At 43.5% G+C, this 25,812-nt stretch overlaps 1 protein-coding gene across 1 annotated transcript in view; it reads left to right on the forward strand.

The window, feature by feature from the left end:
• The first annotated feature begins 15,900 nt into the window (after positions 1–15,900).
• LOC129831802 (2-phosphoxylose phosphatase 1-like) overlaps positions 15,901–25,812 on the forward strand; it is a 38,964-nt gene continuing 29,052 nt past the window's right edge. The window contains exons 1-2 of the mRNA XM_055895264.1: positions 15,901–16,056; positions 17,030–17,173. Coding sequence (XP_055751239.1) covers positions 17,095–17,173 — 79 coding nt within the window. The 5' untranslated portion in view covers positions 15,901–16,056; positions 17,030–17,094. The remainder of the gene's footprint in view (positions 16,057–17,029; positions 17,174–25,812) is intronic.

Here is a 25,812-nt window from a genome sequence, read left to right on the forward strand (position 1 = left end):
CATTAGAAAACCCTTTTGCAATTATGTTAGCACAACTGAAAACTGTTGTTCTGATTTCTTCTGAAACTCGTCAGTCTATTCCTGTTCTGAGAAATGAAGGCTATTCCATGTGAGAAATTGCCAAGAAACTGAAGATCTCGTACAACACTGTGTACTACTCCCTTCACAGAACAGCGCAAACTGTCTCTAACCAGAATAGAAAGAGGAGTGGGAGGCCCCGGTGCACAAATGAGCAAGATGACAAGTACATTAGTGTCTAGTTTGAGAAACAGACGACTCACAAGTCCTCAACTGGCAGCTTCATTAAATAGTACCTGCAAAACACCAGTCTCAACGTCAACAGTGAAGAGGCGACTCCGGGATGCTGGCCTTCTAGGTAGAGTTGCAAAGAAAAAGCCATATCTCAGACTGGCCAATACAAAGAAAATATTAAGATGGGCAAAAGAACACAGACACTGGACAGAGGAAGATTGGAAAAAAGTTTTATGGACAGACTAATCTAAGTTTGAGGTGTTCGGATCACAAAGAACAACATTCGTGAGACTCAGAAAAAAATGAAAAGATGCTGGAGGAGTGCTTGACGCTATCTGTCAAGCATGGTGGAGGCAATGTGGTGGTCTGGGGGTGCTTTGGTGGTGGTAAAGTGGGAGATTTGCACAGGGTAAAGGGATCTTGAAGGAAGGCTATCACTCCATTTTGCAACGCCATGCCATACTCTGTGGACGGTGCTTAATTGGAGACAATTTCCTCCTACAACAGGACAATGACCCAAAGCACAGCTCCAAGTTATGCAAAAACTATTTAGGGATGAAGCAGTCAGCTGGTATTCTGTCTATAATGGAGTGGCCAGCACAGTCACCGGATCTCAACCCTGTTGAGCTGTTGTGGGAGCAGCTTGACCGTATGGAATGTAGGAAGTGCCCATCAAGACAATCCAACTTGTGGGAGGTGCTTCAGGAAGAATGGGATGAAATCTCTTCAGAAAACTTCAACAAATTTACAACTGGAATGCCAAAGGTCTGCAAGGCTGTAATTTCTGTAAATGGAGGATTCTTTGACGAAAGCAAAGTTTGAAGGACACAATTATTATTTCAATTAAAAATCATTATTTTCAACCATTTCAACATCTTAACTATATTTCCTATTCATTTAGCAACTTATTTTATGTATGTTTTCATGGAAAACCATGACATTTCTAAGTGGCCCCAAACTTTTGAACGGTAGTGTATGTCTCATATCTGAGCCATTGAATTGCGACTTCACTTTGTCCCTGTACTGTCGTTTTGTCTCTTTGATTGTCTTAGAGAAGGCATAACTTGTCTGTTTATACACGTCCATGTTCTCTGAACTGCTGCAACTCCTATTCTTTGTAAGTGCGTACCTGACATGAACATTGAAGTTGAAATGCAGGGGAGTTCTTATTTAGAATGCTTAAGTAACAGGCTTGTGAAGTCTATGATTTAGAGGTTAGTGAAAGTTACAACTTATTGAGAAAGGACAAAGATCACTAAAGTGAAATGTTAGGCATGTCACTGTTTTGCAATGCAATATAATTTTGACCTCATTCTTGAACTGAATGGTTGGAAAGTAAGTCTGACTGTGTGGTTCTATGTCAATATTTCAGCTGGACTACTACCAACCAAAACAAAATGGCCGCCTTGAAAAGGTCCTTGTTATAGTGGCCAGCGAGAAAAAGCACACCCGTGGCATCCTATATCGCACACACACACACACACACAATAATGTTGACCTCCCTCATGGAAAGCTGTTATGCAACCAGCTAGGATATTTTACACATAAAACAAACCAAACACAAAGTGGGCTTTGAAAACGAGGCTATGCTTGTAGTATGCATCTTATAGAGGATGTGTGTAGGAGGATTAGGAACATTGGTAACCACAACGTTGGTATAACATGCTACTTATAATTGATTTAGCCCAGCAATTCCCAAACTCAGTCATCGGAACCTCAAGGGGTGCACGTTTTGGTTTTTGTCCTAAACCTACACAGCTGATTCAAATAATCGAAGCTTGATGATTATTTGAATCAACGGTGTAGTGCTAGGGCAAAAACCAAAACGTGCACCGTTTGGGAAACCCTAAATGACCTGAATACTTTGGATGAGAGAGTTATACAGAGATTGTGTGTGTACATCCACTTGCATGTTATGTCTACTCCTGCACCTCCTCTCTGGCGCTCATTGTCACCAGTTTACTTATTATTACACACACCTGCCACCATCGTTACGCACACCTGCGCCTCATGAGACTCACCTGGACCCCATCACTTCTATGATTACCTTCCCTATATCTGTCACTCTCTTTGGATTTTTCACCAGACAGTATTGCTTATGTGTTTCATGTCTATATGCTACTCGTGTTTGTTGTTGTTCCGGTTATTATTAAAGTCACCACCTGCACTTTTTCCCCCGACTCCCAGCGTATACATTACATTACATTGTGTGAATGTAAGTGAACTGCATCTGGGAGGTGACTTGAGCCATCCTGGCTTTATGGACAAAATTCAGTTTACTCATTTGAGATGGAGAATAACATGCTTACCTTTTGAAATCTGTATCTGAAATAATTAACTAATTAAAGTTGTGAAATACTACTGTACTCTCCAAGGACAAACTTACTACGCCATCATTTTATGTAGGCCTAATTCCCCAAAAGGTCACAGAAGGTGTAGATTGGGAGTTATCCGTTGCCCTACCCTAGAGATCGGAATACATTGTCCTGGGCAGTGGTATTCAAAGTCACCGTCTGCAGTGGGGTTGAGAAAGCTCATTTGAAAAAATACATATTTTCTAACTAAATTGTTTTCTTTTCATTTTGAAAATGTAATGAATGGAAGGTTATTTGTTGATGTAAAAATAGAAATGTAACGATTTTAAAGTTGTAGATTTGGGGTGGGGTGTGGTCTCGAATTTCTTGCGAAAAAAATGGGGTCCCTAGAAATTCTGGTGGAAAACATGGGGTCTCCGCTGAAAAAGTTTGAATACCACTGCCATAGGGGAATGTGCCCATGCAGAAAGACACATTGACCTCCCTCATGTAAAGGTATTATGTAACCAACTAAGATCTTTTGCACATAAAACAAACCAATCCCAAAGTGGGCTTTAAAATAAGGCTATGCTGGTAGTATGCATCTTATGGATGATGTGTGTAGGAGGATTTGGGGACATTGGTGACCACAATGTTGGTATAGCAAGCTAAAGTTGATTTCGCCTCTATACATTTGTTTTCATAATGGTGGGGGTACATGACCTGAATACTTTGGATGAGAGCGGTATACAGAGATTGTGTGTGCAAGTGAACTGCATCTGGGAGGTGACTTGCACCATTCTGGTATTAAGGACAAAATGCAGTTTACTCATTTGAGCTAGAGAATAAAATGCGTACGCCACTTGGTTTTATAATTAAAGCTGCAATTTAACAAGGCCAGATCATGTGCCACATGGTGCTCTACACTAATCATGTTACTGACTGACTGCTTCCTGTACAGACGACAGAGAGAGAGAGAGAGAGAGAGAGAGAGTGAGCCATGAGTGGTCACTGACCCCAACTGTATTACCCATTCTCGTGCAAGTCCGCAGAAGACAATCTGAACCATTGTCCATTTACCACCTATAGCCAGGTTCAACTAGCATAGCTGTAGTTGCTAGTATTTTATGGCCCTTAATTCTACAATGCATTCAAGCGTCAGCCATTAGATCAGGCAGTGGATGCCATGAATCACATGTTTAGTGCAACAATTCCTTGTCCTCTTGAAGTTGCTGGTTCTCCAGAAGTTGTATGTCTATGGTGGTCTCCAGAAGACCCTGAATGACTGGTTGTACCCGGCTGGCCCGGTAGAGGAGTTATGAGCAAAATCCGCTGGATGTTTCTTACTGCAGACGTAGTTTGATCACTCTTTTATTGGTGAGAATTTTCCTGCACAGCTGGAAATGCAAACTTGTAGTGTATTCAAGGTTTAAAAAGGCATTAAAAGTTTGTAATTTCCACTTTAAAATGTTTGACTGGATTTGCCCTAACAAAAAATGCATCAACCCCTAAAAAAATGTACATGAATTATAATCCACATAATAATTCACATTTCCTGTTGCTGCATGATTATTTTCCCGCTGTAGCAAACTGGCTCAAATTAAGATCCTACATCTGTAGATGCTCAAATAGCACTGAGTCCTTATGGAATTACTCTGCAGTGATTTTGACCGTGTGGATGTCCATTACCACTTTTTATGTAATAATTCTTTCCCTGTAGGCTTAGCAAGATAGGGAGGTGTATCCTCACTTCCGTATTCTGTGTGTGTGTGTGAGCAGCACACATCCTCTGGACTTGTAATACAGTTACAAAAACTGGCATAGAGCCAGAGGGAGAGCTTGAGAACTTGTTCCCCTCATCAGAATAAGATTAAAGCTTTGTAATCTTTCTGCCAGGAGTCACTGCGATATCTCATGATCTTCCCCAGTATTTAGGGAACACACAGTAGCCAGTGTTTGGATGTGGGTACAGTGTAGTAGTTCTCCTAGGGCTCTTGTACTAAAAAGGAATCTAAGAGTCTCAATTGAAATGACTTTGAAACTGACCCATGTAATACACAGGTTCATGTGTCAGGGACTATTACTTTGAGCCAATGTACAATATGAGTTCATTAGGCTGCACCAGCTATCTAGTTTTTTTAGAATAGCATATGCAAAACAAATCAAATTGTATTTGTCACATGCGCCGAATACAACAGGTGTAGACATAACCGTGAAATGCTTGCTTACGAGCCCTTTCCCAACAATGCTGTTTTAAAAAATAAGAAAAGGTTTAGTAATAACACAAGGAATAAAAATACACAAGAATTAAGCTATATAGAGGGAGTACCAGTACCATATCAATGTGCAGGGGTACGAGGTATTTTAGGTAGATACAGTATGGACAATAATACGAGTAAAAAAGGAACAGAGCAGCATGTGAAAGTATGTGTGTGTGTTATGTAGTGTGTGTGTGCAGATGTAGTATATGTATGTGTGTCTGTGTTTTTGTGTGTGGCGTCAATATGTGTGTGTGTTATGTAGTGTGTGTGTGCAGATGTAGTATATGTATGTGTGTCTGTGTTTTTGTGTGTGGTGTCAATATGTGTGTGTGTTATGTAGTGTGTGTGTGCAGATGTAGTATATGTGTGTGTGTGGGTTTGTGTGAAAGTGTCAGTGTAGTGAGTGTGTTGTTAGAACCTGTTGGTCTGAGAGCCGATGTTCCATTATTGCTTGCTGGATGGTAGCAGGGAGAACAGCCTATGGTTTGGGTGGCTGAAGTCTTTTGCCATTTTTGGGCCTTCCTCTGACACCGCCTGATATAGAGGTCTTGGATCACGGTGATGTACTGGACTGTCCACACTACCCTCCATAGCGTTTTGTGGTCGAGGGCGGTGTAGTTGCCATACCAAGTGGTTATGCAGCCAGTTAAGATGCTTTCAATGGTGCAGCTGTATAACTTTTTGAGGACCTGAGGGGCCCATGCCAAATATGTTCAGCTTCCTGAAGGGGAAGAGGCGATGTAGTGCGCTCTTCACAACTGTGTGGGTGTGTGTGGATCGAGTCCTTAGTGATGTGGACTCCAAGTAACTCAAAGCTCTGGACCTGCTCCACAACAGCCTTGTTGATGTGGATGGGGGGCGTGAACGCCCCGTTTCCTGTAGTCCACGATCAGCTCCTTGGTCTTACTGACGTTGAGTGGGAGCTTGTTAAAAGGAGGCCATTCACAGTTAAATACCGTTACAATACTAGATGGAGTAATTACATGCTTAACTCCTCACTCAATGATAAAATAGATGTATCTGGATGTAAAATAGAAATACAGTATTGTCACCAACAGTCAGTTTAATAGCCTTTGTGACAAAGTCATGTCATGTGTTTGTATTGATCTAGTGTCAGACACAACTTGGCAAGGGCGAGCGGTTTGTTTCAGAAGTGAAAATGATCAAAACAGACGTATCATGAGAAACCAGAGCTCTTCTCTGAACCAGGGTCAATGGTCTATTCTAGAACATATGTTACTCATTAATATCTGTTTAAATAGGATTGTCCTCCCTCTTCCCCATCCGTATGCCTCACCTCACTGTCTCTGTTCTCTGTCATTTGTCTCTGTTCTTTGTGTCTGTTCTCTGTCTCTGTTCTCTGTCTCTGTCTCTCTCTGTGCTATGTCCTCTGTCTATGCCCTCTGTCTCTGTCTCTCTCTGTGCTATGTCCTCTGTCTCTGTCCTCTGTCTCTGTCTCTCTCTGTGCTATGTCCTCTGTCTTTGTCCTCTGTCTCTGTCTCTCTCTGTGCTATGTCCTCTGTCTCTGTCCTCTGTCTCTGTCTCTCTCTGTGCTATGTCCTCTGTCTCTGTTCTCTGTCTCTCTCTGTGCTATGTCCTTTGTCTTTGTCCTCTGTCTCTGTCTCTCTCTGTGCTATGTCCTCTGTCTCTGTCCTCTGTCTCTGTCTCTCTCTGTGCTATGTCCTCTGTCTCTGTCTCTCTCTGTGCTATGTCTTTTGTATTTGTCCTCTGTCTCTGTCTCTCTCTGTGCTATGTCCTTTGTCTTTGTCCTCTGTCTCTGTCTCTCTCTGTGCTATGTCCTCTGTCTCTGTCCTCTGTCTCTGTCTCTCTCTGTGCTATGTCCTCTGTCTCTGTCCTCTGTCTTTGTCTCTCTCTGTGCTATGTCCTCTGTCTTTGTCCTCTGTCTCTGTCTCTCTCTGTGCTATGTCCTCTGTCTCTGTCTCTGTCTCTCTCTGTGCTATGTCCTCTGTCTCTGTCCTCTGTCTCTGTCTCTCTCTGTGCTATGTCCTCTGTCTTTGTCCTCTGTCTCTGTCTCTCTCTGTGCTATGTCCTCTGTCTTTGTCCTCTGTCTCTCTCTGTGCTATGTCCTCTGTCTCTGTCCTCTGTCTCTGTCTCTCTCTGTGCTATGTCCTCTGTCTTTGTCCTCTGTCTCTGTCTCTCTCTGTGCTATGTCCTCTGTCTCTGTCCTCTGTCTCTGTCTCTCTCTGTGCTATGTCCTCTGTCTCTGTTCTCTGTCTCTCTCTGTGCTATGTCCTTTGTCTTTGTCCTCTGTCTCTGTCTCTCTCTGTGCTATGTCCTCTGTCTCTGTCCTCTGTCTCTGTCTCTCTCTGTGCTATGTCCTCTGTCTCTGTCCTCTGTCTCTGTCTCTCTCTGTGCTATGTCTTTTGTATTTGTCCTCTGTCTCTGTCTCTCTCTGTGCTATGTCCTTTGTCTTTGTCCTCTGTCTCTGTCTCTCTCTGTGCTATGTCCTCTGTCTCTGTCCTCTGTCTCTGTCTCTCTCTGTGCTATGTCCTCTGTCTCTGTCCTCTGTCTTTGTCTCTCTCTGTGCTATGTCCTCTGTCTTTGTCCTCTGTCTCTGTCTCTCTCTGTGCTATGTCCTCTGTCTCTGTCTCTGTCTCTCTCTGTGCTATGTCCTCTGTCTCTGTCCTCTGTCTCTGTCTCTCTCTGTGCTATGTCCTCTGTCTTTGTCCTCTGTCTCTGTCTCTCTCTGTGCTATGTCCTCTGTCTTTGTCCTCTGTCTCTCTCTGTGCTATGTCCTCTGTCTCTGTCCTCTGTCTCTGTCTCTCTCTGTGCTATGTCCTCTGTCTTTGTCCTCTGTCTCTGTCTCTCTCTGTGCTATGTCCTCTGTCTCTGTCCTCTGTCTATGCCTCTCTGTCCTCTGTCTCTCTCTCTGTCTCTCTCTCGCTCCCTTTTTCTTCTGTCACCTGCTGGTGTTTATATTTCATATAGGTAATAATAACAGAATAACAAGGTATAAACATTGCCATCAGAGGATTATATGAGTGTCAATATAGATGATTATTGTTTGTCAATCTGGACTGGCAGTAGCCTGGGACTTGAGATGGTAATGTAATTTTGAGTCTAGTGAACAATAACACAAATCACCATCAGACATATAATACAGTGTCTTCAACTGAAATAAAACTACAACTGAAATGCTCTAAAATTGGAGAACAACATAAGTTTGCTAGAAGTTAGTTTCAGTTCACTATGGATGACGTTTCTCCAGCTGACGGAAGAGAAGGGAACATGTTGGTTCCTTTTCCTCGCTATATTTGGGAGAGGTGAGTTGTGTGTCGACCATACTAGGGTGCTCTGCCATGTTAGGGTACTTTCTTACAAAACTAATTGATTTGGGGAATACCTGGGAAGGCCCATGTGTATAAAGTAGCTGAGTTGTGTTTGTGTCACATCATATAAGGAGACTGTCACGGCATGGAGGGATATCCTTACAGCCAGTGGCGGGATCCTCATATCTTATGAGTGTGACTTTGTTCATGTTCAGTGCCTTCGGGAAGTTTTTAGACCCCTTATTCTAAAATGGATTAAAAATCTTTTTTTCCTCCGCAATCTACACACAATACCCCATAACGACAAAGCAAAAATGTTTTTTTGTTGTGTGTGCACATTTATTAAAAATAAAACAGAAATACCTTACTTACACAAGTATATAGACACTTTGCTATGAGACTCGAAGTTGAGCTCATGTGCATCCTGTTTCAATTGATCATCCTCGAGATGTTTCTACAACTTGTTTGGAATCCACCTGTGGTAAATTCAATTGATTGGACATGATTTGGAAAGGCACACACCTGTCGATATAAGGTCCCACAGTTGACAGTGCATATCAGAGCAGAAACCAAGCCATGAGGTCAAAAGGAACTGTCTGTAGAGCTCCAAGACAGGATTGTGTCGATATCTGGGGAAGGGTACCAAAAATGTCTTCAGCATTGAAGGTCCCCAAGAACACAGTGGCCTTAATCATTCTTAAATGGAAGATGTTTGGAACCACCAAGACTCTTCCTAGAGCTGGCCACCAGGCCAAACTGAGCAATCGGGGGAGAAGGGCCTTGGTCCGAGAGGTGACCAAGAACCTTATGGTCACTCTGACAGAGCTCTAGAGTTCCTCTGTGGAGATGGGAGAATCTTCCAGAAGGACAACCATCTCTGCAGCACACCACCAATCAGGCCTTTATGGTAGAGTTGCCAGACGGAAGCCACTCCTCAGTAAAAGGCACATGACAGCCCACTTGGACTTAGCCAAAAGGCACCTAAAGACTCTCAGACCATGAGAAACAAGATTCTCTGGTCTGATGAAACCAAGATTGAATTGTTTGGCCTGAATGCCAAGCGTCACGTCTGGAGGAAACCTGGCACCATCCCTACGGTGAATCATGGTGATGGCATCATCACGCTGTGGGGATGCTTTTCAGAGGCAGGGACTGGGAGACTAGTCAGGATCGAGGCAAAGATGAACGGAGCAATGTACAGAGAGATACTTGATGAAAACCTGCTCCAGAGCGCTCAGGTTGGGGCGAAGGTTCACTTTCCAACAGGACAATGACCCTAAGCACACAACCAAGACAACTCAGGAGTGGCTTCGGGATAGGTCACTGAATGTCTTTGAGAGGCCCAGCCAGAGCCCGGACTTGAACCCGATCGAACATCTCTGGAGAGACCTGAAAATAGCTGTGCAGCAACACTACCCATCCAACCTGACAGAGCTTGAGAGGATCTGCAGAGAAGAATGGGAGAAACTCCCCAAATACAGGTGTGCCAAGCTTGTAGCGTCATACCCAAGAAGACTCGATGCTGTAATTGCTGCCAAAGTTGCTTCAACAAAGTACTGAGTCAAGTGTCTGAATACTTATGTAAATGTAATATTTCAATTTATTTTACATTTTTTATAAATTAGCATAAAAAGTCAAGGGGTCTGAATACTTTCCGAAAGCACTGTAAATATGTGGGTATGTTTAGACCTGCAGTTATGTTGAACATTTCCACTAGGCCTACTTCTGATCTGAATCATCTTTACACTGTCAATTATATATTGAACTCCTTAACATTTCCCAAACTTTGCAGCTTAGCCTTTCACCCAATTCCCTATATTACCACCTCAGCTTGCGTACTAGCATGCTGTTTTGGAAAACTTTCCTGGTCACTTAGCTACTCTTTTGAAAATGTGTTTTTCTTGAACCAGAGATGTATCTGCAGAGAATCAATGATCAACTAATGTCTCTAGCTAGTTATCTCCTGAACCTCTCTGTTGATAAACTTAACTGACCATTATACCGAGCAGGTGCTATTTATACATATCTGTGTATTTTATTGTGTGTGTGTGGGTGGATGGGTGGGTGGGTGCGCCAGTGGCAATGTTAAACATTAACTCTTCGCCGGGTGCTCTGTTTTTCCCCTTGACACGTATGGTATTCGTTGACCTGGAAGCGAGGGTTCATTTCCCAGCACTCCCTACCGCTCACGTGTGTCTGGGCACCCAAATACAGACTGAACCACAGTGACATGAGGGTTCAAAGTTCACACTGTAGTTTGAACAACTTGTGGAGGCCTCTAAATGTAAAAAAAAAAAAAATGGGTCATGGCAATTCCATGGTGAAGGAATTACACTGAGACTCTGAAATAAATGTTTTCTGTTTGGTATGCATTTTAAAGTGAAACATCTAAGTTTAAAAACCATACAACTTTATGCATAAGGCCTACTTCCCACAGAAAATGTTACTGAAACACATTTACCGGAAGAACTGTGCAGATAAAGTTTGTTCACAAAGTAAAACTGATGGAGCTTTCACCATAATTCTGTTTCTAAGCATTGCATCTGCAGTTTTTCCAGTAACAGTTTTTTTTTTACTGTATACATTTTTCAAAATAGTCATTATGCATACAATTGTATGGTTTGTTAAAATTGAAATTAATGTTTTTTGTTTGGCATACATTTAAAAGCAAAGAATCGCAGTCTTAACGTATCTTGTACGTGGAAATGCTATAAACAACTTCTGGCTAAACTTTGCCTTTCACGCATTTTTAAGAAACTTGAACAAGCTGTAGTTAGATGAGATACTGCATTATGTCATTTTATGGATTGGCGACGACCAGGGACTGGTCTTTGGAACAGTGATGCAACATGCAGGCAAACTGCACAATTTAAAAAAAAATTGTATTGAGATAATAAAGTTAAATATTTTTGTTTTGAATTGATCTCGCTCACCCAGAAAATGCATCAAGATAATTTGTCTTGTTTTCAGATAATCTGACTTGTTTCAATACTTTTTTAGGTTAAGTTAAAGTAAGGAAAATGACCTTGGTAAGACATCAAGTCAATGCATTCTAATGGTAAGAGATATGTAGTTAAGGTCAACCTTTTCTAGCGGTGCGTAATACAAACAATGTGACACCAGTCATAAAACTAGACATCTGTGTCATGATGCAGACATATTCTCAATTTAAAACATTCTTAGATACTGACTAGGCCTATATAAGAAACACACACACACACACTACTTCCAATCACACACACCCTCCCCATCCCATGACTCTCATTGCCGTATGGTCCTGTGGAAGAGGCCTCTCTAAGTGGAGGCACGTTTAGTAGGCAGCCTGGCTCATATTACTGCCATACCTTCAGATATTACTGCAGGAATAGACCCAGGAATGTGAGACAGACAGACAGACCGGCCAGCCAGGCAGCCCAGGACAGCCTGGGAGCCTCCACTGAACCAATGCCTGATTTAATCATCAATAATCAGAGACCTGCTTGCTGCACTCTGTACCCTGGCCCCAGGACACAGGAAGGGGCCCACTAGGGGCCATCTGAGAGCCACGGGACTGCAGGGATGCTCCTTAGTTAGGATCCAACAGGTTAAATGGATGGGCTGTTCACACAATAAAAACAATAAAAAAACAGCAAGAAATAAATAAACAATATGCATACTATAACCAGCAATGAAATTATCAACATGATAAGCATGAAGTGGTTCAGTGAAACAGGTCTAGTGCTATCAGAAGTGGTTCAGTGAAACAGGTCTAGTGTTATCAGAAGTGGTTCAGTGAAACTGGTCTAGTGTTATCAGAAGTGGTTCAGTGAAACAGGTCTAGTGTTATCAGAAGTGGTTCAGTGAAACAGGTCAAGTGTTATCAGAAGTGGTTCAGTGAAACAGGTCTAGTGTTATCAGAAGTGGTTCAGTGAAACAGGTCTAGTGTTATCAGAAGGGGTTCAGTGAAACAGTTCTAGTGTTATCAGAAGTGGTTCAGTGAAACAGGTCAAGTGTTATCAGAAGTGGTTCAGTGAAACAGGTCTAGTGTTATCAGAAGGGGTTCAGTGAAACGGGTCTAGTGGTATCAGAAGTGGTTCAGTGAAACAGGTCTAGTGTTATTAGAAGGGGTTCAGTGAAACAGGTCTAGTGTTATCAGAAGTGGTTCAGTGAAACTGGTCTAGTGTTATCAGAAGGGGTTCAGTTAAACAGGTCTAGTGTTATCAGAAGTGGTTCAGTGAAACAGGTCAAGTGTTATCAGAAGTGGTTCAGTGAAACAGGTCTAGTGTTATCAGAAGGGGTTCAGTGAAACGGGTCTAGTGGTATCAGAAGTGGTTCAGTGAAACAGGTCTAGTGTTATCAGAAGGGGTTCAGTGAAACAGGTCTAGTGTTATCAGAAGGGGTTCAGTGAAACGGGTCTAGTGGTGTCAGAAGTGGTTCAGTGATACAGGTCTAGTGTTATCATACGTGGTTCAGTGAAACAGGTCTAGTGTTATCATACGTGGTTCAGTGAAACAGGTCTAGTGTTATCAGAAGTGGTTCAGTGAAACAGGCCTAGTGTTATCAGACATTGTTGTTGTCATTTTCAAGAAGCTTCCATGTGAAGCCACATCATTGTGAAATGGTATGACCAGTAGACACTCAGTGACCTCAGTACAAGAGATAGGGTTTTTAAGTATGAAGTAAATGTTACTGTGATGGATAAAGGTGCCGTTAAGAACTACTGTACATCTTTGTGTGAGAGAGAGTGTAGTCTATGGCCATAGTAACATTTCAACCACATGACATGAGGAGACAGTTGGAATTTGGTGGTATGCTTGGTACAGATAGTGATACAGAAGGGCAGAAGTCTGGCACCGTTGATCTTTCTCAGTGTCCTCAAATTATACCCTTAACCCCAATTTGCTAGATCGCATTTTCAAGATTAGGCACATTCTCTCTCTCTCCCTGCCTCCCTCATTATCTGAACTGTATTCTAATTATTCTATTTCTATGCTCCATCAATCCTCATAGGAAATTCCTTACAGAGTGGGCCTTCTTCCGTTGTGACGGACACAGATACTTTGAAAACCAGAACTCAGAAGATCATTGTAATCTCCCCTGTTTGATCCACATTGTATGAGAATAGCAAATGATTGAAAACTCTGGGAACTAGCCATTGGAATGCATTTTGGAAAGTTGTCCTGGCAAGCACAAGTTAATCAGTGCTGTCAAAGTTCAATATGTGTCCACAAGGGTGCGCTCTGTCAAAGCAGTTCTCATTCAAATTACTTCAGAAGGAATCTTATCTTAAATCCCTTTGTTTCATTGTCTCCCGTCCTTCACCTACTCTGACGAGAAAGAACAGAACAAATGAACTAACATTTATTTCACCTGTCCTTTTTTGTCATATCAGTGCCATCACGGAGTAGCCTCAAATGAACCATCCTGATCTCATGAACAGAATGTAAGCTCACAAGATCAGGATGGTTCATAGAGGCTAGTCACGGACAACATACTACTTTAGTATATTGATGCGCACTAAAAGTTAGCCGACATCATCTATCCACCCCTTATCTTTTTTTGAAAAGTTGATTTGACAATGATGTGCTTCTAACCAACTGTTTAATTCTAATGGTCAGCTCTACTGTTACAATAACTATAACTATAGTAGAATGTATTAGAAAACAGTAGAATTCTATATCCAACCTGCTGCTGTCTTGGTTGGACCAGGTCTCTTGAAAATAAATGTTATCTCAATGAGACTAACCTGGATAAATAAATACAAAATATCCCCAAACAGATAGTCTGTGAAAACACACCAAAAGACGTATAGGGGGCTGCAGCAGTGGAGGCTTCTGAGGGGAGGATGGCGTCAATTACGTGGTTTCCATATGTTTGATGTGTTTGATACTATTCCATTTGTTCTATTCCAGCCATTACAATGAGCCCATCCTCCTATAGCTCCTCCCACCAACCTCCTCTGTTATAAAGATACAAAAAATTGCCTCCAAATGTAAAAAAAAATATGCTTTTACATAATTCTGTTTGATGGTGATATGTTATGTCTGCTGGTATGTGATTAATCATCTGTAGGGTCAAGGTTGCAGGATAGTAAAATGTCCCTGCATTCACCAAGGCAAGGTCCAGTCACTGTCTACTACTATTGGGAGTAACATTGCATTAACAGTTTTAGCAGGTGTCACACACATAGAGAATGATAGAGGACTCTTCTTTGTAGCTGTCCCATTATGGAGACTGTGAGCGCATAGGCAGCACCATTGAGGTCATCTCCATTTTGAAGTAGTCAATTTTCTTATTCTACTACTTCTATGAGTTGGTAAACAAAACTGAAAGGGTGCATACTGCCACCTGGAGTGTGTTGTTGGAACAGGTATAAAGCCAAGCTTGGCGATTTACTGCCACCTGCAGTTATGGAATGTTAGCTGATCCCTTTTGATGAGCTGGATGGAATTATGTGGTCCTTCCTTAACAATTAGTAAGTCCCTACCAGTTGTGGAAATGGTGAAAGTCCTCAATGGTGCTGCCCAGGCTAAAATAAGCTTTTATCTCAATAACATTTTGTGAACTTTGTTCACATGGTGTCAGTATTGTCAGGAGGATATTCAAAATCAAATTGTATTTGTCACATGCCCCAAATACAACGGGTACTTAACCATGAAACGCTTGCTTACGAGTCCTTCCCAATGATGCAGGGAAAAAATGACGATGTAGTGTATGTGAATGTGTGTGGAATAAATTACACAAGAATGGAACTATATACAGGGAATACTAATACCAGATCAATGTGCTTGGGTATGAGATATTTGAGGTAGATATGTACATGAAAGCAGGGTGAAGTGACTAGGCATCAGGATAGATAATACGAGTAAAATAAAGAACAGAGCAACAGCAGCATATGATGAGTGTAAAAGTATATGTGTGTGTTTGTGTTGATGCTGGTATGCGCGAGTGTGCTTGTGTGTGTGTGTGTGTGCGTGCATATGTAGTGAATGTGTGTGGATTTTGTGTGAGAGTGTCAGTGTAGTGTGTGTATGTGTATAGTGTGTGTATATATAGTCTTGTGAGGGTGCATAGAGTCAGTGCAGATAGTTTGATGGCTAGGTGAACAAGCCTCTCTCTCAATTCAATTCAAAGGCATGTATTGGCTTGGGAGACATATGTTTACAATGCCAAGGTAAGTGAAATAGATCATAAACAAAAGTAAAATAAACATTACACACACAAACTTTCAGAGGAATAGAGACATTTCAAATGTCAAATTATGGCTATGTACTGTGTTATAACGATGTGCCAACAGTTAAAGTACAAAATGGAAAATAAATCAACATAAATATGGGCTGTTGTCTTTCTCTCTCTCTGTTAGTATGTGTGTGAGTTTGTGTGTGTTCATTTCTAACAACTTCCCAGCATTCTCTTCTTCCCTTGCGGTTCTTGCTGCTTTTCTTCTCCACCTCTCACCTGTCTTCACTTCCCTCCTTTCTTCATCAGCCAGGGGGATCACCTCTTCTACATCATCATCATCATCATCATCAAAATCATTGACTGATTTTTAGGACTAGTATAAGTAGATGCATGTGGCTGAAAAATGAACGATCAAGCTGTTTCTCTGCAAAATGATTCGTATGTTGATGCAATCGTGTAACTTTTTTAAAATCACAACATCATATCGGTTGATCGCCATAGAATAATGTTGATGACAGGTTAACCTGGTGGTCCTCCACGTCTCACACCAGAATTGTGGAAATGCAAGACAAAGAAGAAGGATGCAATCGAATGCATTGCGAAGTTTTTCCGGGAGACGGCGCAGCGAGCCATTACATTTCAGTTGCATCTGAAACCTGGTGTAGGAGGCTAGGACAACACGGTGGAGTCAGCCGGCAGGACAGGGACAGCCAGCACGACAGCACATCGCGAGGGAGTCTAGAAGAGTACAAGCCAGCACGGCGCTGGGTGGATTCAACTTATGATTGAGACTACCAGGTAAAATGATCCGAGATAAACGACCAGCAAACAATATGTTAGTTAGTCAGTTTAGCTGCTTGGCGTGTTCCCACGATTTTGTCTTGAATAGGTACATTGTAAACGAAGGCTTGGCGTTTTGTAATAACGACGTTATTAAGGTAGATTCAGCGAAAAAAATACAAGTTTATTAGCGCATATTTAGCTTTACAAGCTGTAACTTTAACTGTTATACCGGTAGTATTGATGCAGAAATCTAGACGCTACTATAGTGCATGTGTTAGCTATAACAAGATTATCTAGCTACAGTTAGCCAGTTCGCTAGCTACCAAATAATCCCTCCCTTGCAGTTGGTCAGCATAGCATTGTAGCCGAGGCGAACAGACAAACTGGCACAATGCGTCAACATTGTTTTAATTAGTGCAATCATTATGACATAGTATCTCCTCGCGAGTAGCCTACTACAATGCAGCAGTTCTACAGAAGAGTTTCACCACGTTAAGATACTGTACAGGCGGACTGGTTACATATAAAACATTTATACATTGAAAAGCAAAAAGAGTTTGGAGACAGTTTAGTTTACCACGTTTTGAACTCCCTATGTCCAAATATAAACCTTATAATGAACATGACTTGACATCTCAGTCATGTAGGCAATTTCTGAGGGGAGGTGATTGAGGATTCTGATTGAGGCACCCTTTTACCTCACCTAGCCATGCTCTTATTTTTAGTCTGTCTAATAGCAGGGTTGCGTTGTGTATAACTGACGTAAATGGTAGGTTTTTTACATTTTCTTCCTTTCCCTCCCTGATTGTTCCTAGATCCATGCTCTCTCATAGGTCTATTCATAGAAGGCAGGATGTATAGTGGAAAATGGTACAAACTTGTTTGCCATTGTGTGCAGCAACGTTTTTCTATTTCTTCTAATGGTTTAGAGGCCTGTTATAGACATGTTTGTTTCATAATGTTGCTTGTCTTTGTTGTGTCTATTTAGACAGCAGGAATGGGGCAAGGTGTGGGTGGCTGACTGACAGGGAGACGGACCAATCACATGTCAGGATGCTGGCTAGAAACCTCTTCATCCTCCTGGTGGTGGTGGGGGCAGTGCTGGCCATCGTGAGCCTCAGCCTCCAATTCTGTAAGTTTGTGTACTGTCTCTACCTCTGCCATTATGTGTGGTTGTAATTTGTGTACGAGTGCTTGGTGTGTATATCCAGGTGTGTTTGTGTATGATCACGTGGTGTGTGTGTATTATATCTGGCCACTTGTGTTTTGTTCTCCAAGGGACCCAGTGACATGGAAACAAAGACAGGTCCTCTAGAGACATTCTCTATGTAGACTAGACCTATCCACTATGATTCCCTGCGATACTCTTAAGTGTTCTTCCTATAACGTGTCTGCTGTGGAATGGCAGGCGCTGCCGGTAGAAAATGGCCTCCGCCACCGTTAGGTCATTGTACACCATCTCCCCTGTGCATAGTCCAGACACAGTGTCTTCGATGCCAGTGAATACAAGGAAACCGGCCCTGTCGTTTAGATACGGAAGACTCTTACTGTCGGTGGATGGGAAGAAGAGTTCCTTAGCTGTTATGTGAAAAGAATATAATTAAAATGTAGGCTAGACTGGAGGATATTATTGAGCTGCAAAAGTAACATCCATATTTGGTGGAAAAATCCTAGTCCCAGATTATGTTGATTATTCTGGGTTCCTGAAACCCATATCAGACTGTGATGAAGTGTTTTTCACTAGGATTAGTTCTTGTCTGGACAAACATGTATTATCAGCTCAAATACGGACTCAATATCCATCTTGCTCTCCCTCACACACACCACACACACCACACACACACACACACACACACACACACACACACACACACACACACACACACACACACACACACACACACACACACACACACACACACACACACACACACACACACACACACACACACACACACACACACACAGGATTACTGTGCAACCCAGTGCTGCAGAGATAGCGTTTTGGGCTGTGCATTTGCCAGAAAATCCCCCCGGCTCCTTCTCAACGCCTCTTTTAGGCTCCTTCCCCCTGTATTACTTTTTGAACTGTGGCCATATAGTACAATACAGCTACACAGGTTCAATATGTAAACTCATATTATAACATATATGTGAAATATGCAGTGCAGTGCATACCTTTCTCTCTCACTCTGTACCATGCTCTCTTCCCTCAAGTCTTTACAGACACCAGAAGAGATGTGAATTCTGTGACTGTGAGTGTGTCTTAACTGCATTGAGAATGTGTGACCCTGCTGCCATCTCTCTCTCCCTCAAAGGCAGTTGTGTCTGTCTGAGGGGGATTGTAGGCTGAAGTAACTTTAATGCCACTACTTAAAACCATTCTCCGCTCCTGCCCTCCAATCTTCTCCTTTAGCAAAAACAAAAGGCAATAAAACATTAAATCCCACTGTAATTGTTACCATAGTGTGTGTGTGTGTGTGTGTGTGTGTGTGTGTGTGTGTGTGTGTGTGTGTGTGTGTGTGTGTGTGTGTGTGTGTGTGTGTGTGTGTGTGTGTGTGTGTGTGTGTGTGTGTGTGTGTGTGGTGTGTGTGTGTGTGTGTGTGTGTGTGTGTGTACACCACACATGCATATGCTAGGCTCGTACGGGTCGCTTACTTTGTCATTGAGCATGTGTCTTGACTCTTGATGTAGTTGTCAATCACTTGAGGAGAACATGATATTTACGTAATCAAAGTATGGTCTGTGTTCGCGTCCTCTCCTTCCCTGTCATGTGATCTGTAGGTTGTCTGTGTGTTGGAGAGAGTCTGTCATAACTTATTCATCAGCCTGCAGGTCATTATCCTCTAGTACAGCCAAGGAGCCAGGGGAAGGCCCAGTGGGACACCAGCACTTCATTGATTGTCATCCCTCTTTCTCCTCCACTTTTCCTCCCTCTCATCTTTCTCTTTTTCTATTTTAGTCTCTTATCTTTCTGTTTTGGTCTGTTCTTTCTTATGCTTCTTCTCTCACTTTTCCTCTTCCTCCTGCCTTCCCTGACTCACTCCCTCCGTTGGGGAAACAAGCCAGTGTATTGAAGCATGGCTTTCAATTTGTTTTCTGAAACCTGATTGATTATGGTGTGTGATCCAGACAGGCGATGACAGATGGTTTGCCGTGACTCTGACACTGCCTGGACGGGGCTCACCATGACAACTGTTTGACAAGCGGCCGGGAGTCCCACAGGAAGAGAGGTGTGAGGCATAGCGGAACAGAGGATGGAGAAGGAGGGGAACAACTGTGGTATTAGTTGTGGCAGTAGTGTGTGGCATTGGTCATGGCAGTAGTGAGTTTATTGGTTGTGGCAGTAGTGTGTGGTGTTAGTCGTGGCAGTAGTGTGTGGTGTTAGTCGTGGCGGTAGTGTGTGGTATTGGTCATGGCAGTAGTGTGTGGTGTTAGTCGTGGCAGTAGTGTGTGGTGTTAGTCGTGGCAGTAGTGTGTGGTATTGGTCATGGCAGTAGTGTGTGGTGTTAGTCGTGGCAGTAGTGTGTGGTGTTAGTCGTGGCAGTAGTGTGTGGTGTTAGTCGTGGCAGTAGTGTGTGGTATTGGTCGTGGCAGTAGTGTGTGGTATTAGTCATGGCAGTAATGTGTGGTATTGGTTGTGGCATTGGTGTTGGTCGTGGCAGTAGTGTGTGGTATTAGTCGTGGCAGTGGTGTGTGATATTGGTCGTGGCAGTAGTGTGTGGTATTAGTTGTGGCAGTAGTGTGTGGTGTTAGTCGTGGCAGTAGTGTGTGGTGTTAGTCGTGGCAGTAGTGTGTGGTATTGGTCATGGCAGTAGTGTGTGGTGTTAGTCGTGGCAGTAGTGTGTGGTGTTAGTCGTGTCAGTAGTGTGTGGTATTAGTTGTGGCAGTAGTGTGTGGTATTAGTCGTGGCAGTAGTGTGTGCTATTAGTCGTGGCAGTAGTGTGTGGTATTGGTCGTGGCAGTGGTGTTGATCGTGGCAGTAGTGTGTGGTATTAGTCGTGGCAGTGGTGTTGGTTGTGGCAGTAGTGTGGGGTGTTGGTCGTGGCGGTAGTGTTTGGTATTAGTCGTGGCAGTAGTGTGTGGTATTGGTCATGGCAGTGGTGTTGGTTGTGGCAGTAGTGTGTGGTATTGGTTGTGGCAGTGGTGTGTGATATTGTTCGTGGCAGTAGTGTGTGGTATTGGGCGTGGCAGTGGTGTTGGTCGTGGCAGTAGTGTTTGTTATTAGTCGTGGCAGTGGTGTGTGGTATTGGTCGTGGCAGTAGTGTGTGATATTGGTCATGTCAGTGGTGTTGGTCGTGGCAGTAGTGTGTGGCATTGGTCGTGTCAGTAGTGTGTGGTATTGGTCATGGCAGTAGTGTGTGGTGTTAGTCGTGGCAGTAGTGTGTGGTGTTAGTCGTGGCAGTAGTGTGTGGTGTTAGTCGTGGCAGTAGTGTGTGGTATTGGTCGTGGCAGTAGTGTGTGGTATTAGTCATGGCAGTAATGTGTGGTATTGGTTGTGGCATTGGTGTTGGTCGTGGCAGTAGTGTGTGGTATTAGTCGTGGCAGTGGTGTGTGATATTGGTCGTGGCAGTAGTGTGTGGTATTAGTTGTGGCAGTAGTGTGTGGTGTTAGTCGTGGCAGTAGTGTGTGGTGTTAGTCGTGGCAGTAGTGTGTGGTATTGGTCATGGCAGTAGTGTGTGGTGTTAGTCGTGGCAGTAGTGTGTGGTGTTAGTCGTGTCAGTAGTGTGTGGTATTAGTTGTGGCAGTAGTGTGTGGTATTAGTCGTGGCAGTAGTGTGTGCTATTAGTCGTGGCAGTAGTGTGTGGTATTGGTCGTGGCAGTGGTGTTGATCGTGGCAGTAGTGTGTGGTATTAGTCGTGGCAGTGGTGTTGGTTGTGGCAGTAGTGTGGGGTGTTGGTCGTGGCGGTAGTGTTTGGTATTAGTCGTGGCAGTAGTGTGTGGTATTGGTCATGGCAGTGGTGTTGGTTGTGGCAGTAGTGTGTGGTATTGGTTGTGGCAGTGGTGTGTGATATTGTTCGTGGCAGTAGTGTGTGGTATTGGTCGTGGCAGTGGTGTTGGTCGTGGCAGTAGTGTTTGTTATTAGTCGTGGCAGTGGTGTGTGGTATTGGTCGTGGCAGTAGTGTGTGATATTGGTCATGTCAGTGGTGTTGGTCGTGGCAGTAGTGTGTGATATTGGTCATGTCAGTGGTGTTGGTCGTGGCAGTAGTGTGTGGCATTGGTCGTGTCAGTAGTGTGTGGTATTGGTCGTGGCAGTGGTGTTGGTCGTGGCTTTAGTGTGTGGTATTAGTCGTGGCAGTAGTGTGTGGTATTAGTCATGGCAGTAGTGTGTGGAATTGGTCATGGCAGTAGTGTGGTATTGGTTGTGTCAGTAGTGTGTGGTGTTGGTCGTGGCAGTCGTTTGTGGTGTTGGTCGTGGCAGTAGTGTGTGGTGTTTGTCGTGGCAGTAGTGTGTGGTGTTGGTCGTGTCAGTAGTGTGTGGTGTTGGTCGTGGCAGTAGTGTGTGGTGTTGGTCGTGGCAGTGGTGTGGTATTGGTCGTGGCAGTGGTGTGGTATTGGTCGTGGCAGTAGTGTGTGGTGCTGGTCGTGGCAGTGGTGTGGTATTGGTCGTGGCAGTGGTGTGGTATTGGTCGTGGCAGTAGTGTGTGGTGTTAGTAGTGTGTGGTGTTGGTCGTGGCAGTAGTTTGTGGTGTTGGTCGTGGCAGTAGTGTGTGGTGTTCGTCGTGGCAGTAGTGTGTGGTGTTTGTCGGGGCAGTGGTGTGTGGTGTTTGTCGGGGCAGTGGTGTGTGGTGTTTGTCGGGGCAGTGGTGTGTGGTATTATAAAAGTAAGTTTTATAATGTTAATTTAAAATGCAGGCAGTCCACGTCTAGTAGGCTGAGAGGAATTGCAGTTTGTGAACTAACACCTATGACTGAGATGTGGTGGTGCCACCTAGCTATCTTAAAATGATACCCACCCCCTAATTACAGTACATCTGGTGTTGTTTTAGCACGGTATCACTAACACTGGGGCTTAATTAAATGTGTGGGTTGAGCATTAGGATGCTACTCTTCTCCAGGATGGATGGCTTTGCCTGCCAAGGCCACACATTATGTTTATTCTCGATACCTTTCTCCTTCTTTCTCTCCCTCCCTATTTCTCTATCCCTCACCATTTGGAAATGGCCCTGTTTTATTTCTCTGGTGGGAGAGATGGAGGGGAGGAAGAGGAGGAAGGTCATTCACAGTCCATCCTGTGTGTTTAAGGTTTACTGTAGCAGCTGACTCTTTACCACAGTACAGGCGGTGTAAAACACGGAGGTGTAAGGCTGGAAGGAAGCTCTCACCAGTGTAATAGACTCACCCTTTTCAACTCTCAGCCAATGCATACAGTCAGAACTACCTGCTCTTCCCCTAATTACTGGCCCTGCTGTACGTTTCTTTATGTACGTTTCTTAAGGCTAGCTAGTTGTTACTTATACCTGGCCCCCTGATGTCGTGAATGTACTGTAGGCTTGCATGTGTGTTGCTTTGGTACCCTGTGTGTGTATGTGTTTGTGTGTGTGTTCATGCTCCAAGCTTGTACACAACTCTGTGTGGTTGCGGGTGTGTGAGTTGGCGTTGATGCCCTGGGCTTGTGTGGCTTGCGTGTTTCTTCAGTATGTGTGCTCTTACATAGTGTGGGCAGTCCGTTACAAAAGGCCCTTTGTATGGGCGACTGTGACAGACCAGGGCAATGAGCAGGCCTGTAATGGGGCCATGGGTCTGCCTAGTGCGCAGGCGTGTGTGTTTGTCGGTGAGTGTGTGTGTGCGGGGAGAAAGGACCAGTTCAGTGAATGGGTTCCAGTGTGTGTCTTCCCCTCTACCCAGTGAGCAGATCTCAGAAAACACTTCCTCCCCCTTTCCCTCGTCACCGGTGAGTCTATACTGATGCTAACTGACCGGTGAGTCTATACTGATGCTAACTGACCGGTGAGTCTATACTGATGCTAACTGACCGGTGAGTCTATACTGATGCTAACTGACCGGTGAGTCTATACTGATGCTAACTGACCGGTGAGTCTATACTGATGCTAACTGACCGGTGAGTCTATACTGATGCTAACTGACCGGTGAGTCTATACTGATGCTAACTGACCGGTGAGTCTATACTGATGCTAACTGACCGGTGAGTCTATACTGATACTAACTGGCCAGTGAGTCTATACTGATGCTAACTGACCGGTGAGTCTATACTGATGCTAACTGACCGGTGAGTCTATACTGATGCTAACTGACCGGTGAGTCTATACTGATGCTAACTGACCGGTGAGTCTATACTGATGCTAACTGACCGGTGAGTCTATACTGATACTAACTGACCGGTGAGTCTATACTGATGCTAACTGACCGGTGAGTCTATACTGATGCTAACTGACCGGTGAGTCTATACTGATGCTAACTGACCAGTGAGTCTATACTGATGCTAACTGACCGGTGAGTCTATACTGATGCTAACTGACCGGTGAGTCTATACTGATACTAACTGACCAGTGAGTCTATACTGATGCTAACTGACCGGTGAGTCTATACTGATGCTAACTGACCGGTGAGTCTATACTGATGCTAACTGACCGGTGAGTCTATACTGATGCTAACTGACCGGTGAGTCTATACTGATGCTAACTGACCGGTGAGTCTATACTGATGCTAACTGACCGGTGAGTCTATACTGATACTAACTGACCGGTGAGTCTATACTGATGCTAACTGACCGGTGAGTCTATACTGATGCTAACTGACCTGTGAGTCTATACTGATGCTAACTGACCGGTGAGTCTATACCTATGCTAACTGACCGGTGAGTCTATACTGATGCTAACTGACCGGTGAGTCTATACTGATGTTAACTGACAGGTGAGTCTATACTGATTCTAACTGACCGGTGAGTCTATACTGATGCTAACTGACCGGTGAGTCTATACTGATGGAAACTGACCGGTGAGTCTATACTGATGCTAACTGACCGGTGAGTCTATACTGATGCTAACTGACCGGTGAGTCTATACTGATACTAACTGACCAGTGAGTCTATACTGATGCTAACTGACCGGTGAGTCTATACTGATGCTAACTGACCGGTGAGTCTATACTGATTCTAACTGACCGGTGAGTCTATACTGATACTAACTGGCCAGTGAGTCTATACTGATGCTAACTGACCGGTGAGTCTATACTGATGCTAACTGACCGGTGAGTCTATACTGATGCTAACTGACCTGTGAGTCTATACTGATGCTAACTGACCTGTGAGTCTATACTGATTCTAACTGACCGGTGAGTCTATACTGATGCTAACTGACCGGTGAGTCTATACTGATGCTAACTGACCGGTGAGTCTATACTGATTCTAACTGACCGGTGAGTCTATACTGATTCTAACTGACCGGTGAGTCTATACTGATTCTAACTGACCGGTGAGTCTATACTGATACTAACTGACCGGTGAGTCTATACTGATACTAACTGACCGGTGAGTCTATACTGATGCTAACTGACCGGTGAGTCTATACTGATTCTAACTGACCGGTGAGTCTATACTGATGCTAACTGACCGGTGAGTCTATACTGATGCTAACTGACCGGTGAGTCTATACTGATGCTAACTGACCGGTGAGTCTATACTGATACTAACTGACCGGTGAGTCTATACTGATGCTAACTGACCGGTGAGTCTATACTGATGCTAACTGACCGGTGAGTCTATACTGATGCTAACTGACCGGTGAGTCTATACTGATGCTAACTGACCGGTGAGTCTATACTGATGCTAACTGACCGGTGAGTCTATACTGATGCTAACTGACCGGTGAGTCTATACTGATACTAACTGACCGGTGAGTCTATACTGATGCTAACTGACCATCTATACTGATGCTAACTGACCGGTGAGTCTATACTGATGCTAACTGACCGGTGAGTCTATACTGATGCTAACTGACCATCTATACTGATGCTAACTGACCGGTGAGTCTATACTGATACTAACTGACCGGTGAGTCTATACTGATACTAACTGACTGGTGAGTCTATACTGATGCTAACTGACCGGTGAGTCTATACTGATACTAACTGACCGGTGAGTCTATACTGATTCTAACTGACCGGTGAGTCTATACTGATGCTAACTGACCGGTGAGTCTATACTGATGCTAACTGACCGGTGAGTCTATACTGATGCTAACTGACCATCTATACTGATGCCAACTGACTATATATACTGTTGCTAACTGACCAGTGAGTCTATACGGATGCTAACTGACTATATATACTTTTGCTAACTGACCAGTGAGTTTATACGGATGCTAACTGACTATATATACTGATGCTAACTGACCAGTGAGTCTATACGGATGATAACTGACTATATAAACTGATACTAACTGACCAGTGAGTCTATACGGATGCCAACTGACTATATATACTGATTCTAACTGACCAGTGAGTCTATACGGATGCTAACTGACTATATATACTGATGCTAACTGACCAGTGAGTCTATACGGATGCTAACTGACTATATATACTGATGTTAACTGACCAGTGAGTCTATACGGATGCTAACTGACTATATATACTGATGTTAACTGACCAGTGAGTCTATACGGATGCTAACTGACTATATATACTGATGTTAACTGACCAGTGAGTCTATACGGATGCTAACTGACTATATATACTGATGTTAACTGACCAGTGAGTCTATACGGATGCTAACTGACTATATATACTGATGTTAACTGACCAGTGAGT

Source organism: Salvelinus fontinalis, chromosome 33, assembly GCF_029448725.1.
Source record: "Salvelinus fontinalis isolate EN_2023a chromosome 33, ASM2944872v1, whole genome shotgun sequence".
NCBI lineage: Eukaryota > Metazoa > Chordata > Actinopteri > Salmoniformes > Salmonidae > Salvelinus > Salvelinus fontinalis.